The sequence below is a fragment of the Quercus robur genome, chromosome 9 (genome assembly GCF_932294415.1).
Source record: "Quercus robur chromosome 9, dhQueRobu3.1, whole genome shotgun sequence".
In the NCBI taxonomy this organism is placed as follows: domain Eukaryota; kingdom Viridiplantae; phylum Streptophyta; class Magnoliopsida; order Fagales; family Fagaceae; genus Quercus; species Quercus robur.
Window position 1 is genome coordinate 36,263,423 of NC_065542.1, and position 21,041 is coordinate 36,284,463.

At 35.8% G+C, this 21,041-nt stretch overlaps 1 protein-coding gene across 1 annotated transcript; it reads left to right on the top strand.

Annotated features, from left to right (window-relative positions):
* The first annotated feature begins 6,347 nt into the window (after positions 1-6,347).
* On the top strand, positions 6,348-6,788 carry LOC126701026 (uncharacterized). The gene has a single exon (XM_050399173.1). The coding sequence runs from the start codon at positions 6,348-6,350 to the stop codon at positions 6,786-6,788; it is 441 nt and encodes a 146-aa protein (XP_050255130.1).
* Positions 6,789-21,041: the final 14,253 nt, after the last annotated feature.

Genomic DNA, 21,041 nt, shown 5'->3' on the forward strand with positions numbered 1-21,041 from the left:
AAAACACAAACACCCACATTTGTGACTTTGAGATCCCACTCAAACGTTTAGCAACACAAACTCTTCTGTTTGTGACTCCAAGACTACCCTTGAAGGTTTAGATCATCAGCACCTTTGATGACTAGAGAAGGTAGCAACTTCTACAATACCGGATCTTGGGATTCTTCAAGGAATAACACTGGTAGAAGATATGAGAGAGCTTTTTAAGAACAAAACCCTAAATACAAAAGAGGCACTCTCTTCTCTCTCTGAAAAGCCTCATAAAAATGTGTTTAGGGTTTCCTTTATATACTAGGAGAAGTAGATTAGAAACCCTAATCCTTAATGGCTTGAATTGCTGTTTGGGCTTAATTAAAATTCTGTAGATACGACTTTCGATCGATCGAACCTGTCTTTCAATCGATCAAACCAGACAGATTATGAAATCTTCTTCTTGCAGCTTGTATGTTCTTGAATCTTGACTTGAATCACCTTGAGCATTGTCTAATAATACCTATAGACTCTAAGATCTATATCTAGACAAGTTTGTGTTCATGATTTTCCAATTGTTCTAAACTTTTAGAACCTAACAATCTCCCCCTTTGGCAATTCGTAACAAAACGTTCATACAAAATGAAATACTCAAATACAAGAACAACCCAATACAATAAAATGCCCAATTACATCGTAAATTCCAATCTAAGACTTCCTAACCAAGAAGTTGCCAATAAGAGGTAGAAGGTCTTGATCAAAATGTACCTGTTTTTCCTGAAACACTCAACAAACACATCACTGCATGTGTGGAAAGAAAGACATATAAACAATAATATGAAACAAAATATAAAAAACAAAAGTAAATTCTAACTCTCCCTCTCCCCCTAAACAAAAGAAACAAGATTCCCACATTTCATCTATTTCTCCCCATTTTTGTCATGTATTGACAAAGACAACTCGTACAAAGAGTAAACAACCAACATATGCAACAAAAATCAAGAGAAAATAGAGAATTAAGGGAACACAAAACAATTCAACTCTATAGAAAACAGAGACAACTCCCCCTATGAACAACACAGGTTAAAAACAAGCTTCCCCCCTATAAAAATAGGAAACACAAAACAAGCGTTGGGAAAAATAGTTTTGGGGAAAAAAAACACAAACCAAACTTAAAATCTAAGTTGAGGATACACATGAAGAAAAATATTCTCTCTTTCAATAAATGCAAACTTGACACTATGTGACCCATAAACAGTTGCATGAGTAGAGAAAATATTAGCACATTGATTATCCATCATATCTCTTAAGAAAAATATTTCCTACAGTGCACACATAAAAATAGCATATACTAAAAAGTACATAACTCAAAAATTAATTAATCAATTTCTAAATCAAGTTGAGTACCCAATTTAGCAAAGTGTATGCATGTTATGTGTAAAAACAATTAGAGATATAATTGCAAAACTGCAAGATGGATACAAAAAATCAATGCAATGGATGTGAATCCTAAGCATAAATGATGCATGAAAAAAAAATTGGTTGAATGCTTAAAAACTGAAATTTTTCAGCTTCGATCGATCGAATGCCAATTGAGTCAGGCATATTCAAACCAAAAATTTTATCGCAATTTCGATCGGTCGAGAGACAGATTCGATCGATCAAAAATCTGGAAATATCAACTTTTTGAAAAACAGAGCAATTTAATGCTGAAACTCCTCAAAGCACAATATTTCATGAATGAAATGCATGAGTATGAGATTAAAAGTTTTTCAAAAACACTTGAATTCAACCCATATCTTCCAAAAACAAGTTTTTCAACCAATTTGTCTCCAAAACTCAAATATTAAAGGCATTTTGCATCAAAATTCAGGAACATGTAATCTTGGATAGCCAAAACAAATTCACACACAATATCATGTACCATGTTTAGCAAAGCGTAACTTGTGTAGTGTGTGCAACTAGCAAAAGCTTGAGATACATGTGAGGTGATATGTAAATATAAATCAATCACAATTTCTACAAAATCCATCACATAAATTTGAGAGAGACTATCACCTAAAAAGTTACATCATATAACTCCCACATCTCCTAGAAAACAAGCTTGCAATCATGTAAGTTTCTTGATTTGCCTCATATTGTACACACCAATTTTTATTTGATCAGAAACTTATTAAAATAGTCGGGATAATGTACACACCACTTTTATTTATTTGATTTAGCATTAAGTCCAATAATGTACACACCAATTTTAACATTTAAACTGAGGCTACACCTTATGTTCTTTTTATGCATGTGCTACACTTTCTCGAGCACAAAATCTTACGATATGCACTAAGGTGTTCATGATTGGCTAGTAAACAGTGATGAGATGGTTATTTATGCCTTCCTCAAAAGGTCAAGTCTGACAATCAAAGACATGTGACTTCAAGATCAAGACAAAGTGATCAAAAACTATAAACTTCTCCCACATAACATGCACTACAAAGCTCAAATTAGTAAAGTACAATAAAAGAAGCTCATCCAAGCTAAACAAGGTACATAAACTTGTTATGTAAAGATAATATGGCCAATCCTTGATTATAAATCCAAGATGTGAAATACAAAACACAATAATCTTTTTGGTTTTAAAAAATTTATGACCAAAAACAAAAAGTACACATTATGCTAAATGAACAATGCAAATGCAATGCATGACAGTGCTTAACTAAGCTATAGAGGGTACACAAATAAGAAATATCAATTTCTTAATTAACCCTTGAGTACATGTATAAACTAGTACATAATCACACAAAATTAGAAAAAGCTTAGCACTTATATAACACATACTATTCAAGTTTCTCCACAATGTCAAGCATGTTCTAAATCAAGAGAGAGATATCATAATTCATGTAATCCTCAAGAAAAATAAAACAAGACTCAAAATAAAATATTTTTGTCTTTTTGAACATTTTTCAATGTTTTTGGATTTTTTTTATTAAATAAAAAAACATTCTAAAAGAAACAAAACAACCAAAAATAGAAACAAGACATGTCCACAAACAATTGAAAGAATTAAATTAGTGACAAGTCAACACCACTCACCTTAGAGAATTTTTTCTCACCCAAATAGCACGAGTCTTCGACTTTGTAGGTGAAAATCTGAGAAGCAGAGTGTATTTGAGGAATTACACCAATCTTTTGAGAGAGACTGAAATCCTGCAAATTCCTTTCACAAGCCAACAAGCTCAAATTTTTCAAAAGAATATGAAACAATTTATATGGACTTATGTCAGGAGAAATATCATCACATATCCTAGATTGAAACACAGAATGCTTAAATTTTAGTTTATGACAATTAGGTCGAATGTGACCCGAGACACCAAAAAAGTAACAAATAGGAACATTAGTATTCCTAACAACAAATCTAGTCTCAGATTTTGCTTTTTGCCTCAACAAAGAACAATTTGGTCTAATATGATCAAAAACACCACAAAGGTGACAAGTAGGCACAAAAACAGATTTATTATGCTCTCTAACAATAGGTTTAGACTTAGGTTTAAAAACTTCAACGTCTACATCAAAACTTTTGCCTTTGTCTAACCTAGCAAAATAAGTCTTTTCTTTGTTATTCCTCTTAAAAGGAGAGATATAAACTTTCTCAGTTTTAGGCTTAAGGGAAACAAAAACATTTCTGTTATCAACAGCAGGCTTGGTACTAGTCAAATTTTCAATTTTAGCTTTAGATTCAACTAACTCTTAATCCAAGCTTTTCATCTTCTCGTCTTGAGAGGAAATTTGATTTCTCAAAAATTCATTGTTTTTATTTGATTCATCTAATCTAACAACCAATTCCTCTTTGTCAAGATTAGCCAATTTTAACTCTTCCTTCAATTTCTTAGCAATTTTCATAGATTTCAATAATTCCTTACGAAGAGTTTCACAAGCGTCAATAAAATCAACAGAGGCATAAGCAGAAACATGATAAAAAAGACACTTCAAATTATCCATGACAACAAGGGTCAAGGATCAGCTCTTAGATCAAAAGATCTAAAACAGAAGAGCTACATGCTCTGATTCCACTTGTGAGTTTTTAGACCCCTTAAAACCACAATCAGATTAACCTAGATAATTAGCCAAGTGATTACTTAATCAAATTAACAAATCTAGGTTAACACAAATATATCATATCAATGTATAGCAGCGGAAAATAAAAAACACAACGATATGATAACCCAGGAAAACGAAACTGGTAAAAAACCTGGGGAGGATTTAATCTAACTATCCTCAAGATAAAAAGCAAATCCAGTAGAAAGAATCGAAATTTTACAATAGCGACTTAGACAACTAACATCCTATTGCTACCCACCAGTAGAAATTTACTGACACGACCACGTGCAAGCTCTGAGACTATGGACTCCTTCTTTCTTCGGCCTTTTCAAAACACAAAAACCCACATTTGTGACTTTGAGATCCCACTCAAAGGTTTAGCAACACAAACTCTCCTGTTTGTGACTCCAAGACTACCTTTGAAGGTTTAGATCATCAGCACCTTTGATAACTAGAGAAGGTAGCAACTTCTACAATACCGGATCTTGGGATTCTTCAAGAAATAACACTGGTAGAAGATATGAGAGAGCTTTTTAGGAACAAAACCCTAAATACAAAAGAGGCACTCTCTTCTCTCTTTGAAAAGCCTCATAAAAATGTGCTTACGGTTTCCTTTATATACTAAGAGAAGTAGATTAGAAACCCTAATCCTTAATGGGCTTGAATTGCTATCTGGGCTTAATTAAAATTTTGTAGATACGACTTTCGATCGATCGAGCTTGTCTTTCAATCGATCAAACCAGACAGATTATGAAATCTTCTTCCTGCAGCTTGTATGTTCTTGAATCTTGACTTGAATCACCTTGAGCATTGTCTAATAATACCTTTAGACTCTAAGATCTATATCTAGACAAGTTTGTGTTCACGATTTGCCAATTGTTCTAAATTTTTAGAACCTAACACAATCTTTAAGGCTATAGCATCAATGGAATTCAGTTTTGATATCAAATACTATTTGTCATGTTCATATGGTGGTTGTTCATTCATGGAAGCCATTGAAAACTGTTTAGTTTTTCCCTTCAAAAACTGAAAACACGAGTTTTTTGCGAGTTAGCTTCTCGTGAAGTTACTCGCGAAAAATGCCTTTGAAGCACAAAAACTTTTCGCAGGTAAGCTTTACTAGCGAAATAGTTGCGAGACAGTAGTGAAAGTTTCTGTCTGAATTTTGTGTTTTCATAAAACTTTTCGCGGGTAAGCTTTACTCACGAGTTACTCGCGAGACAGTAGCAAAAGTTTCTGTGTGAATTTTGTGTTTTCAACAATTTCTCTTAACTCATTTTCGCGGGAAGAGCTTAGTTGCGAGATTCTCGCAAAAATGCCACTGAAGGAAATTTTGAACTTTTTCTATGTTTTTTCAAATGTATAAAGTGCAAGGCTATGTGTGATTAGTTTATACATGTTTATAAAATAAAAACCTTTAATTTAAAACATCTAGTAGGAGAGAGATTCAAGGATTGGATCTCACGGCCTCCATTGTCGGTTCATAGTAGTGTGAAATATATACTTTGTCTTTGCTTTGAGCTTAGCATTCCATGTGGAGAGTATTTATTTCATGGTACTACAGGACTGAATTTTTTGGTTTATAGTGGTTTGGTCAAACACCTTGTCTTAGCCTTGAGCTTTGCATTCCATGCGGAGGGTGTTTTGTATCATGATACTACAAAATAAGCCTGTTAAGGGGATGAAATGTGGCTACACATGATTCTAGACAATGGTATACACTAGACTAAATATTATAGTATCCTTTATGCTGAGTTCTTACTATTTTTATTTAGAGGCCAAATGTATAACGACATATTATTAATGTTTGATAAGAGTTATCATGATAGCATTAATAATGAGAATAGTTCTCAATCAATCATAGTATTTTATATTCACTCTATGCAGAGGGATATTGAATATGGGATTGGGTTGTCATTGCATATATTATATTATGGTTTTATTAAGGTTCCATACTATATGTTTATATGCTAAATTGATAATGTCTAGTTTACTTATTATATTTATGTTTATTATTTTCAGATTTGAACATGGCATCATTTAGCCCACTTGTTACTATTCTTAATCAAAACAAACTGACTGGATCCAATTATTTTGACTGGAAAAGAAATTTCAACATTGTACTTACAGCTGAAGAGAACAAATATGTGCTTACTCAACTATGTCCTATCTTTCCTTCACTAGATGCTCCTCCTGAGGAAAAACAACGATATGATCGTTGGTAGAAATCTAATGAAATGGCTAAATGCTACATCCTAGCATCTATCTCAAATGTTCTATAGTATTAAATGCAGGATGTAGAACTAGTTTCAGACATTATGCTAAGTCTGAAGGATATGTTTGGTGAGCAAGGCCGTTCTGCAAGACAAGAAACCATGAGGCAAATTTATAATACCAAAATGACTGATGGAAATTTAGTTAGGGAGCATTGTCTTATAATGATCTCTAATCTGAATACATTGGAAGTTTTAGGTGCTGATATTGATGGAGAATCCCAAGTGGATATGATACTCCAGTCACTATTGGAATCATTCAAGGAATTCAAACTCAATTATAATATGAACAAAAAGATTTATTCTTTTTTTGAATTAATGAATGAGTTGGTAGCAGCAGAAGGCATTCTTGGTACTTCTAGTGTTGATTCCAATATGGCTGAAGCTTCTACTTCTCAACCTAAGTCGAAAGACAAGGGTAAGAAGAAGAAGAAGAAGAAGGACTTCACCAAGTAAGAGGGTAAACAAATTGCCTTAGGTGTTGCCGATAAAGGAAAGAAGATTAAAGGAAAATGTTTCCATTGTGGTGAGAAAGGACATTGAAAGAGGAATGGTCCAAAATTCAAGGCTGCCAATAATAAAGGTATGAAAAGATCATTCCTCCTTGAAATATGTTTAGTACAAAATCCCACAGATTCCAGGTGTGTGGATTCAGGTTGTACTAATCATATTTGCAATTCTTTGTAGGGGCTCCAGGAGACCAGAAAGCTTAATGAAGGGGAATTGTTTCTTACTTTGGCTGATGGGAGCAGGATTCCTGTTGTAGCTATTGGAGTGTTTAATTTATGCTTTGAGTCTAAGGTTTTAATATTGGAAGACAGTTTGTATGTACCTAATGTTCGTAGGAATTTAATTTCTGCAACTTATTTAGGTAAATGTGGATATTGTGTTATCCTTAAAGACAATGTTGTAATAAGGAAGGGTAAAGTATTTATCTGTTTTGGCAATATTGTGGATGGTCTTTATATTTTAACTCCTGATAGCATGAATTATATAATTCTGAATTAGATCATGACTCTCATGTAAAATCATTAAAGAGAAAGTTTCCTTCTACTAATGATGCATATCTTTGGCACTTGCGTTTAGGTCATATTAATTCAAACAGAATTCAAAGACTAATCAAAGATGGACTCTTAGAGCCCATTGACTTTGATAAATTTCTAGTTTGTGAATCTTGTTTGGAGGGCAAAATGACCAAACGACCTTTTAATGCAAAATGTAGAAGAGCCTAAGAGTTGCTAGAACTAGTACATTCAGATGTATGTGGTCCTATGTTAATCCAATCAAGACGTGGCTATGAGTATTTCATTACTTTTGCTAATGATTACTCTAGATTTGGTTATGTGTACCTAATGAAATGAAAGTCCGAAGCCTTTGAAAAATTCAAAGAGTTTAGGGCTGAAGTTGAGAATCAATTGGGTAAACGCATAAAAGCCATTCGATCTAATCGAGGTGGTGAATACCTTCTTGGGGTTTTCAAAGATTACTTAACTAAAAATGGGATTGTATCCCAATTGACTGCACCTGGAACTTCACAACAAAATGGTATAGCAGAAAGAAGGAATAGGACTCTTTTAGATATGGTTAGATCCATGATGAGTTATTGGACTTTACCAATTTCTTTTTGGGGATATGCCTTAAATACTGCAATGTATCTTCTAAATTTAGTACCTTCGAAGTCTGTTCCTAAAACACCTATAGAGTTGTGGAATGGGCATAAGCCTAGTATGTGACATCTCCATATTTGGGGTTGTCGAGCACATGTGTTGAAAGGAAAGTTTGACAAGTTATAGTCTAAAACAGAAGTGGTATTCTTTGTAAGGTATCCAAAAGGAACTGTTGGAGGTTTATTCTATAGTCATAAAGATAATAAAGTGTTTGTTAGCTCAAATGCCAAATTCTTGGAAAATGACTGATCCTTACACTTATGAAGAAGCAATGACTGATATAGATGCACATCATTGGGTCAAAGCTATGAAATCTGAATTAGATTCTATGTATTCCAATCAAGTTTGGGATCTTGTAAAGACGCCTAACGACATTAAACCTGTTGGTTGCAAATGGGTTTACAAGAGGAAGAGAGGGATAGATGGAAAGGTTGAAACCTTTAAAGTAAGGCTAGTGGCGAAAGGGTATACATAAAAAGAAGGTATTGATTATGAAGAAACCTTTTCACCAGTAGCAATGCTTAAATCTATCAGAATTCTCTTATCCATTGCTGCTCATTATGATTATGAGATTTGGCAAATGGATGTCAGGACTGCATTTTTTAATGGCAATCTTGAAGAAGAAATCTATATGATGCAATCGGAAGGTTTCATAGCTAAGAACCAAGAGCATATGGTATGCAAATTGAAAAGGTCCATTTATGGACTTAAGCAAGCATCTAGGTCATGGAACATCAGATTTGATCAAGCAATCAAATCATTTGGTTTTGAACAAAATCTTGATGAACCATGTGTGTACAAAAGACATCGAGATAAAGTAGTAATGTTCCTAGTGCTTTATGTTGATGATATTCTACTCATTGGGAATGATGTAGGGGTAATGTCATCAGTAAAGGTTTGGTTGTCAAGCCAATTTGATATGAAGGACTTGGGTGAGACTAACTTTATTCTAGGGATCAAGCTTTGGCAAGATCGCAAGAATAAGATGTTAGGCTTATCACAAGTTGGATATATAGATAAGGTTCTAGAATGGTTTAGCATGCAAAACTCCAAGAAAGGATTACTTCCTTTCAGACATGGAGTTCCTCTATCTAATGACCATAGGCCTAAGACTCAAGAGGAAGTAGATATGATGAAATAAGTTCCTTATGCTTCAACAGTAGGAAGTCTCATGTATGCCATGCTTAGTAATAGACCAAATATTTGTTATGTAGTTGGCATGGTTAGCCGATATCAATCAAATCCAGGACCAAAACATTGGCAAGCTGTAAAGCATATTCTCAAGTATCTACAAAGAATGAGAGATTATATGCTTGTTTACCGGTGTAAGGATTTGATTCCTATTGGTTATATAGATTCAGACTTTCAATCGGATCTAGATTTCAGAAAGTCCACATCAGGATGTGTATTCCCCTTGGGAGGTGGAGCCATAACTTGGAGAAGTGTAAAGCAATCTTGTATTGCGGATTCCACCATGGAAGCAGAATATGTTGCTGCTTGTGAAGCGGCAAAGGAAGCTGTATGGCTCAAGAAATTCCTTTCTGACCTTGGTGTAATAAGAATGGAGTAGGTTTCAATCACATTGTTTTGTAATAATGGTGGAGTGGTTGCACAATCTAAAGATCCAAGGAATCATAAGAAGGGAAAGCACATTGAGAGAAAATACCACATCATTCGAGACATCATAGCTCGTGGAGATGTAGTGGTAGCAAAGATTGAAAGTGCAAATAATCTAGCAGATCCCTTTACCAAAGCCTTGTCTCAAAAGACTTTTGAGTCACATTTGGAGGGAATGGGAGTTAGATTTGTGTACAATAGTCTTTAGGGCAAGTGGGAGATTGTTAGGATTAGTGCCCTTAAATCCTATTGTATGATGCTATGTATGTTATTATATATGACATTATGTATGAGTTAATGTTGTTATTATTAAAGTTTTATTATTAAAGTTGTTTTATTATTATTTAAAATAATGGTAACAAGAATATTTGGACATTATCATATAGTCCATGAGATGCATAGTATGTGATGAAATTGGTTCATAGTCGGTGACATATAGTCCATTATCATATAGACATCATATTGTCCATGACATTATCATATATAATTTACAAGTTCTTTGTAAGCTTAGAATTTAGTTCATAGTCGGTGATGAAATTGGGAATTTCATCTACGAAGACTATAACATATTAACTAAGATGATTTGCCTTGATCATGGTAGTGTTGACTTCTAGTTAATATGTTGATATGTTTTAAGAGTTAAAAAATATTGAACTAGACCGCTGTGAGATTTATTATTCTCCTAACGATTGTAAATTGAATAAAAATCTCACAACTTATATTTACATGAACTCTTAATCCTGAGAGAATAATGGACCAGATCATGAAATGTAGGTTGCTTTGATATATCAGGAGTGGGATCTAAGATAACGGTCAAAACCTCAGTATGTTGGGCAGCCACATTTAGTGTTGATGGAACATTTATTCTCAAGATGGAATTCATAGTCTCTTAAAGGAGATAAAAAATATTTCCTTGAGATAAATTTAATGGGTTTGTTATTTAGAATGTTAGGCCTAACTACTTTAGTAAATAGTTACTAAAGTATATATTTATGAAATTGGATTTCATAAATATATGATGAATAACTTAAAGGATTAAACTGGGTACTCAAGGATTAAGATGTAGTAATTCACAAAGTAGCAGTCTATATTCATGACTTTGTATTACTACAAATATTTTATGAAGGGGTTACATGTATAATAAAATCTTGGGATATAATTTATTAGTAAGGCCTAGAGTGCAATTATATTTATATAATGGTATTAAATATAATTAATGGTAACTTTAGACTTGTTAAGAGTTGACAGAAAAGCCCTAGGCCCATTAGAGCTAGTGTCTTATTTGTTCCCTTTTGGTCCCACTTCAAGCCACATACTAAAACCCAATTGGAAAAGCCCAAAAGGTTAGCCCAATTAGATAATCAGTTTTAAGGAGAGAAACATACAGAATTTATATATGATATGAAAAGGTTTGTATGTGGTGTTAGACATTATTCTCATTCTCCCTAGAACAAACTGATTGAGAGACCACACTTTTTGGGCATAAGTGGAATTGAAGTGAAGATTGAAAGTATTCTCAAGAACTTCTGATCTTCAGTTTTAAAATTCACCACACCAAGGTACACTCTCTTATTCTTGAATTCTAAAACTTACATAATACATGTTATATATTGCGAATGAAGTAGATTCGTTATTTTTATTTTTTCCGATGCATACACTTATATTTCCATCAGGAGTAGGGCTTATACGATCCCTCTTTGCCAATATGAAGAATTCAAGTCTTGACTAAGGGATGAGAGTTACTGTTTTAGGGTCAATAAACACTGCTTCAGGGTTGTAGCTAGTTTTCCTAAGCCGCTTAGAGAATTTTGATATTTCCTCTTGTGCGATTTTCCTTTTGCACAGAGATAATGTTTGTAATTGGGGGGAGGGGTGGGAGTTTTCTAGTGCCTAGGGCCGATTGGGCATATACTGCTTTGAGGTTTGGGACAAATCGATGTGTAAATTATGGCAAATTTGATACAAAGAAGGGGATGAGTTGGTATCAATTTTAGAATCTCTAGGGTAAGTGGAGTGGGCCAAAAAGTTGAGTGGTATGTGAAGATTGTTTGATTCAAGACTCATATCAGTACTTGGACTTTGGGACTGGCCCATACTTGATTTTGGGTTGTGTAGACACTGCATTTTGTACCACTTATGACTTGGGGCCCCGTTCTTTAATGATGCTCGAATTCTAAGGCCCAAGGCTAGTTTAGAGCTTAATTAGACATTAAATTGACTTAAGGAGTGTCAAAATGAAAAATATAACCTTTTAAATGAGCAAAAATCTATTTTTGGAAATAAAATGACCAAAGTGGCCCTCGACCTGCGTACGTGAGCCAAAGCATGCATACGCAGGCACATTCCTATGTACGCAGTTAGGGTTTCAAAAGCATAAGAAAGGCAAGTTTTTTGTAATAATGGCTAAGGTTTGGAATGAATCCCACATCGTCTGGGAACCATTCCAAACCCCATTTTTTCAACTATAAAAAGCCTTACGTGGTACATTTTTGAAAGTCACAGATATCCCATGGGGAAAAACCTAAGATTCGCTAGAAAATAGTGAATCAAAAGGGAGTTTTTAACAAAACACCCTCAAGTCAATTTTGTTTGATTGGGACATTTTCTGGCCCCAATTCTTTTAGTTTAATGTTGCTAATTACTAGTTTTAAAATTGTGATAGATTTGACTGAAGGGAATGGTCAAATTCTAGCTTGGAAGCTTTTTGTGAGGTATTCCTTTTTTTTTTTTTTCTTCTGTCATTAAATCTCTCCGTTTGCTTTGTTTGTATTTTAAAACATATTTTAATATGCTTTCTCTAGGTTAGGTTTAAATTTTGGTAGCTTAAAATGTATGTTTATTTGCTGGAGTTAGTGTTTTAGTTCATGCTCTACTTTTTGCCTTATTCGTTTCCGAGTTAGGGTTTTGAGTAAGTGCCACGCACACATGCCATGAGCATGTGTACACAGGCTTCGGGTTACATATGCAGGTGCTTGCCTAGAAACCGTAATCCAGATTCTCTATGTTGCTTGTTTAGTTTGTTTCACATGTTTTGTTCCTTTTCAGAGTTTGTTCACATGCTTATACGGGCCGGTACCTCTGCCTCACATTCTTGTTTACAGTCATGTTCTAGATTAGGGTTTTCTTCTTATACCATGCATTCATTTACATGCGCATTCATCAATGCCATAGGTGCTGTGTTGCTGAGAGGTAAGTAAAGGGTAAGTCGTGTATTAGAAATGTCCATGCATTTGTGTTTTGGTTTTATTTTGATGATATGATGAAACATGTTTAGATGTATAATTAGGATTTCTAACGTGTTGATACTTTTTTTTTTTTTGTATGTGTTGTTGGATGATATGCTTGCTGCCTTGTTTAGATGTATGATAAGGTTTTCACATGTTAGATGAATGCTAGGGTTTCTTTTGCATGTTTGGCTTTCTTTGCTTTATGGATAGATAAGTATGTTTGTTTAAGGATAAAGATGCATGATTGTACGTTAGATGCATGCTAGTGTGTGTGTGAGTTTAGTATACAAGTGTTGAGATTGTTTTTAATAAGGTTAGGACACAAGACATAATGATGGGAGGCCAATCTTAGGGTTGAACAATCTTGGGTGCCTAACACCATCCTAAGAGCATATTTAAACTCTGAACCCATACTCTGGTAGTAAGATCGAAGGTCCTTCCTTGAAGGGATGATATATATATGGTTCCTAGACCATTGCAAAAACTAGGTGGCGACTCCAAAAACGGCCCCTTGTGTCCACAGTGGCGAGTCCACTAGGGATTGTGAGTTAATTCTTATGTGTCTTGTTTCTTAACCATAATAAAAATTATTTCAATACTTGTTTTGCACACACATCAGTTGTTCTCTTTTGTCCCTTAACCTTGGTTGGTGATGAGTGGGAAAACGGAAGGCTCCATTCGAGCCCAAATTTTCCAAAGTTCGTCCCACCAACTCACAATTGGTGCCATTGCCTATAATGGGCTTTGAGTACATTAAATATTTGTTACCAATCCACTATGGGGTCCACTTAGGCCCTCGGTTGGAATCATAGCCAACCTAGTTGTGAGTGACCTACTTATCTATCCCTTTAGCCTTAGGAAGCCTACCCACAGTAGAGAGATCCTAAACCCTATCACAAAGGATACCCTTTATATATCTCTTGTTTATTCAACCATATACCATGTGTTCACCTTATTCTAAAGGACAAATAAAGGATGTAAAAATGGAAGGGATGGCCCTAAAGTTATGGTATATCCTAAGATGTTTTGGGATAAAATAAAAGAAGTTCTCACATATAAGAGGCTTGTCCCTAAATCCAAAGGTATATCTTAACTTGAAAGGTTCATAAGAACATAGCCTAATTGCTATTATAGGCCCAAGTGGAAAAAGCCCTTTTGAAAAAAAGAACTTTGGGCCTAAGGTAACAAATATGCTATGGACTTTGCATCCAAAATCCTACAAAGCCAATATGAACTTCCCTAATCTTGGGCCTCCTTGTTGCATGCCTAGGCTCAAAATGATGAGAATTTCATGGACTTTGAGAGGAAGGCTACAATATATTCTAGCTAAAGGTATATTAAAAAAAGAAAAAAAAAGTGAAAATGGTAAATAAAGAATGAAAAGCCCAAAAGTGATGAATACATTGTAAGCCCAAGTTTGAGACAAAGGGTTGAAAAATTCCTAAGTACATTCTAACAAAAGCCCATGAGAGTAATATGAGAATTTCTTTGTAAATGGACCAAAGCCCAAAGGGGCAAGAATCCGTGAGAGGGAAGGGTGTGATATTGTAATTAGGCCTTCATTAAAATGAACTTAAGAATTTTCTAAGGACATCTAAAGTTTAAAAGGAACCTTTGATTGGGACATGAACTCAATGAAAATTGGGCTTCTTTTCGAACATCATTCCAATCAAGGTCCAATGGAAGGCAAGACATCCAAAAGAAGGAATTATCAAGAGGAAAAGATGGATGCTGCAAGTGAGAAGGTCCTCATGCAAAAGATGCTTGAGTGTGTGGAGGCACAAGCTGAAGTCCTTAAGAAGATAATAAGCCACCTCTCCGAGATAGCAAAAGAAGAAGCTGAAAAAGACAAGCCTAGCCGTGAATAAAGCGAGTTGACATCAACCGCATGATGGCAAAAGGGAAAGTCCACCTACTTCTACCCAACTTTAAGTCACAACTAAAGAGTGCTCCAGGAACATGGACCATTCTTTTGATGACGACCAATATCTTGTGATGAACAAAGAAGAAGAAGGAGAAGATGAAATGATTAGCTGTTGGAGTGGAGATGATGGTGATTGGTTCTTTGATGAGGTGGGGAGAGACTTCCGCAATAAGAGTGAAGATTTATACGACATAACCGAAGCTGTGCATGTATGGAAACCTCTAAAGAAGGATGAGGAGAAGAGTGGCAAGCCTTGAAGAAGAAAGAAGACAGAATTCATCATGCCTAATGTGGGGCCCTTTAATAATTAGACTTAGGTTGGGTTTTTAGAAAACATAGGGAAATTGTAACGCAAGTTCCAATGTACTTTGATATGTCCCATAACATTGAAATTCTGCATTTAAATGATTCAAATGAATTTGAAAATAAAATTAATAAACAATTGGAAAACAAAATTGAACCCATGGAACCAACTCTTGAAACTATTAATTTGGACAATGATGAGAATCCACACTTAATTAAAATTGGCTCAACTATAAATGAAAAAGAAAGAAAAGATCTTCAAGAACTCCTCAAGGAATTTCAAGAGGTGTTTGCATGGTCCTATGAAGATATGCCTAGAATTGACCTCAAGATAGCTCCACATCACATTTATACTCATGACCACATGGTGCCCTTCAAGTAAAAATTGAGAATAATGAGGACCAAATGGCTCTTAAAAATCAATAAGGAAGTCGCTAAGCAATTAAAGGCAACATTCATCAAACCCATACACCAAGTCGAATGGATAGTCAATGTCGTGCCCGTGACTAAGAAGGATGGGAAGGTGAGGATGTGTGTGGATTTTAGGGACTTGAACAAGGCATGCCTTAAGGATGACTTTCCCCTCCCTCACATTGATGTCTTAGTGGATAACATGGCAGGAAGTGCCTTGATGTCTTTCGTAGATGGTTTTTTGGGGTACAACCAAATCAAGATGGCTGCTAAGGGCATGACCAAAACCACCTTCACTACCGAATAGGGAATCCATTATTACATAATAATGTCGTTTGGACTCAAGAATGCTGGGGCAACTTACTAAAGGATGGCTATGACCTTACTACATGATATGATGGATAATGAGGTAGAGGTGTATGTTGATGATATGATAGTGAAATCCAAGGATAAAGAAATCCACACCATAAACTTGAGGAAGTTCTTCGAGAGGATTAAAGAATATAGATTGAGGTTGAACCCACAAAAGTGCACCTTCAGAGTAACAGTTGGAAAATTGCTAGGCTTCCTAATGAGTGATAGAGGGATAGAAGTTGACCTATTCAAGGTTAAAGCCATATTAGAGATGTCTCCACCCAAAAGTGAGAAAGAAATAAGGGGTTTCTTAGGTCGATTACAATACAGTAGTCGATTCATTGCCAAGCTCACCTCTACTTATGAGCCCATCTTTAAACTCCTACTGAAGAATGAACCACGTACATGGAATGGTGAGTACCAAGAAGCCTTTGAAATTATCAGGGAATATCTCCTCCATGCACCTATCCTAGTGCCTCCACAACGTGGAAAACCTTTACTCCTATACCTCTCTATCATAAGGGATGTGGTTGGAAGTATGCTTGCATAAGAAGACGATGACAAGAATGAGAGGGCCATATACTATTTGAGCAAGAGGTTCCATGATTATGAGACTAGTACACTCCTATAGAAAAGTCATGCTTTGCACTTGTTTGGGCTGTACAAAAATTGAGACATATCGTCTTACCTTTCCAAATATGGGTGGTAGCAAGAATGGACCCATTGAAGTATCCCTTTGAGAAACACGCTTTGAGTAGGAGATTGTCAAGATGGTTGATCTTGTCAGTAGAATTTGATTTGAAGTATGTGGCTAGGAAAACTGTTAAAGGAAGTGTTGTGTTAAATTTTTGTAACGAGAATCCTATAGAGGGGGAAGATGGTAAAGAATATTTTTAAGATGAAGACATTTTGGATGTTGAGTTAGTGGCATGGAAGATGTACTTTGATGGAGCTATAAACCAATATGGGAATGGGATAAGAATACGCTTGATTACTCTTGAGGGATCTCACATACCTTTGGCAATCAAATTGAACTTTGAAACAACTAATAACATGGTTGAATATGAGGCTTGTATTGTTAGAATGGAAACTCTTCAAGAATTGGGGGTAAAGGAGGCCGAAGTCTTTGGGGATTCAACTTTAGTATAGCCTAAGTGCAAAAATTATGGAGCATGAAGGAGGAACATTTGAAGCCTTATCAACAATACTTGGAGGACTTGACCAAGACCTTTGATGGAATTGAATACACAATCATTTCTAAAGCTCAAAATCAATTTGCAAATGCCTTAGCTACCTTAGCCTCCATGGTTAAGATACTCGAGGGAGTGTGGACAGGACCTTTAGAGATTGAGCAAAGTTATGAGAAAGTGCACCGAAGTGAAGCTTTAGTAATGACCATAGAGGAAGGGGAAGTTCCATGGTACTATGACATCATGAGGTTCTTGGAACTAGGGCATATCCAGATGGTGCCGACAAGAGAGAACATCGCTCCATTAAGATGATGGCAACTCAATACATCCCATATGGAGGACAACTCTATAGAAGATCCTATGATGGCATACATCTTCGTTACTTGAAGAAAGAAGAAGCCGAGAGAGTAATGAAAGAAGTTCATCAAGGGATTTGTGGCCCTCATGAATGGAAGAATGTTAGCTAAGAAAACCCAAAGGACAGGGTACTTTTGGAATACAATGGAAACTGATTGTGTGGACTATGTGAAGAGTGGCCATAATTGTCAGACGCACGCCAACTTGAACCATGTACTGTCTAGTGAGTTGTATGGCATGACTTCTCTATAGCCATTCTCGATTTGGGGCATAGACGTGATTAAAAGGATAGCTTCTAAGGCTTCAAATGAGCATGAATACATTTTGGTAGCAATCGATTATTTTTCCAAATGAGTAGAGGTAGTCTCCTAATTCGTGTTGAAGGCTAAGTATGTGGCTCGGTTCTTAGAAAACAACATTATATGCCAGTTTGGGGTGCCCCAAGAGATCATTTCTGATAACGCTTCCCATTTTGAGGGGGAGGTTTGAAGGATCATGGAGTTGTACATTATTGAGCATCACAAGTCTTCACTGATAGGCCAAAAACGAATTGACCCCTTGTGATAAATTAACCAATTAATTTAGCCAAGTGAATTAATTAAGTTAATTAACATACAAACGTGTGGTAGCATAAACAAATCACCAATAAACTAACTATGCAGAGGAAAATAAATAACACAGTGATTTGTTTACGAATGGGGAAAACCTAACAGCAAAAACCCCACCGGATGATTTTCAAGTCACCACTCTTGAAATTCCACTATTATCAAAAAAACTGGTTACAAGTAAAGGAATCCCAGTACCTTATACCAACCTACAGTTAAACCTTTATCCCAATACCAAATTGGACTTGTTCTATAGTGACAATTTCCCCTTTTGATGCACGGCTTCTAAGTACATGACTTACCAATGCGTGGATCCCAGTATGCGACTTTAATCACCAACTAGAGAAGATTTTTGGCTACAAAGTTCGTCAGTTCATCGCAACAATGAAGATCAAGAAGATGCTTGATCACAAAACTCTACGGTGCACATACACAGCAACTTCTTCACAAGAATGATGAACTAGGGCAAAAATTTGTCTTTGGTTACAAATTGCTTGAACAAATTTTGCTCAAGACTTGTGCAACTTGTGTATCCTTTGACGGCCCTTAAAATAATCCCTTTATATATCTAGCGTTAGAAGAAAAGAAATTCTGTTTTCCATAAAGCTCGACAGATACCTATCTGCCGAGATGCTGTTGAGCAGCTGTCGAGCCACGGGGCAAGAACAGCTTCTTAAGCTCGACGAATAGCTAGCTGTCGAGTTTTAATGAACAGCACTTCTTTAGCTTGAATCTAGACAAACTTGCATGTCTTAAACACTTAATTTTGAAACACAGTTTCTTGAAGTACTAAACACATCCTAGATCTACCCAAAGGATTAGTCAATTACATAAAATAGTGACATATGTTCCTAACAAGTGAATCACATATGTCCTAACAATCTCCCCCTTTGGGAATTTGTGACAAAACCACAACAAACAAATGAACATATGAGAGAAGTCATAAATCACTCAACTCATATTCACTTATTGAATACAATAAAATCTATCCTAACACAAACTCTTGAAAAAATTTGCAAGAAGAGAGTTTATGGCAAGAAGACTTTAACAACCTGTATTTCTGAAACACTTTAAACAAAACTCATCAAGGCATCTTTGTGTGAAACAGAAATAATAGATTGCATACACGTAATAAGAAGCATGTGCATAAAAAGAGAAAAGAAACAACATATGTAAGGGTAGGTGAAAGAAACATACATCAACAACATATGTCAGGGTAAGTACAATGTATGTCAAAAATGGTCACAAGACCCATGTATAAGAACAAATGTATCTAAAATAGAGAAAAGAAAAAGATACAAGTAATCCTCACTGCATCCCTAAAAAAAAATCAACACTCCCCCTAACAAAATGTCCTATACTAACTCTCCCCCTAAGAATGACTACTTTCATATCCAAAACTACTCCTCTTTTTTGTCACAAGTGACAAAGGGTAAGAGTGTTAAGTAGACATCTAATTGGTAGAGCTAGCATCTCCAGCATCATCATCCAAAGCATCATCGTCATCACCATCATCATCATCCTCATCCTCAGAATCAGAAGCCACTGGAGGATGTGATGGAGGAGAAGCCTTAGGAGCATAAACACCTATGGTTGCCTGTCGTCGTGCAATACAACTGACACGAACGTTCACCTGATACAACTTTGTAGAGAGTGTATCAAGGAAAGCATCCATGCGCTGCAGCTGCACCATGATGTCTTCTAGAGTCACATCACCTGAAGAAGAAGGAGCGGATGTGGATGGAGCAAAACGAGACGGAGCAGAACGAGAGGGAGGAGTTGCTGAATCTGACTACTAAGACCTAAACTGCGTCTCGCTACGTTTAACAATAGCGTAGTCTATGGCACACATAACAAAAAAATGGAAAAGGAACAGAAAAATGGTATAGAATCTGTGTGATAGCCGAAGGGAAAATGAGCTTATCACGGGTAGCCATATCCCTATACACATCTAAGATAGAAAGAATAAAATGTGAAGGAAAATCTATAGTGAGGTGCTCTAACAAAGAAAGCAAAAATCGAGCACGAGGCTCTGTGATAGAGTTATAGTGAAAGAGTGGGTGCAAAAAAAAAGTCATCACCATGTTTATGAATCTAGGACCTTTAGCAAAGGGCTTACATGGTGTAAATTGACGATTACCCCAATTGGCGGGACACTCACAGAAAGCGGAAATCATCTCGTCTTTGGACACAGTCCTCAGATGCTCATAACCGAGGTAGTCAGGATGCTCTACCCTCGTAACATGAAGCACATCTGCAACAAGCTGTGGTGTGGCTACAATGCATGTACCTCGAACGTGAGTAGAAAAGAGAGTTACTGAAAAATCAAATCCATGCATGTTGGAGTAAAACTCTTGGATCAGCATGGATGGACAAATGACTCAACGTTTCGAATGAACACCTTGTCGAGAAAAGTTCCCCGAGAAGTCCTTTCGAGCATCCTCATCACAGAACCAAATATGAGAAGGAGTAGGATCAGAAGAAGAGGATGCCCTAGAACGCAAAGGGTTCTATGATAGAGTTGACTTATGCTTAGGTGCCATAGACATGACTAACGTAAACAGAAAGAGAGGGAGAGAAAGTGAGACAATTAGAAAAGTCCCAAAGCAATTCAAATATAACAAGTATATTGAAAAGAGAGTACGTATGCATGGAGAATGCATGAACATGTGATATGCAAAAGAAATTGCATCATGGGCTCAGCCCAATCCAATCCTACCAGCATGCATCAGTTTAACATATATAACACACATCTAAATGCATGAAAATATAGTTATAATGCATGTGTGATGCAATGCATGAAGTTTTAAGATCATGTAATCAAAACCCAGCCCAAAATTTCAACAATAACTCATTAATTTTGAAAAACCCCAAAATTTTTCAAAAACCCCAAAACCTAGGTTTCAAAACATGAAATGCATGTAAATGAAGGAGATTAGAAGCTTACCAAGTGAAGGAAAACTTGAAAAAGCTTGAAAAATCACTGGGGAAGAGGTTTGGAGTAAGAGAGATAGTGTTTGGGAGATGAATAGGTGTGGACAGATTGAGAGAGAT

What these genes read in the sequence shown, in the direction of transcription:
- LOC126701026 (XM_050399173.1), top strand. Translation starts at nt 6,348, where the DNA reads ATGCAGGATGTAGAACTAGTTTCAGACATTATGCTAAGTCTGAAGGAT.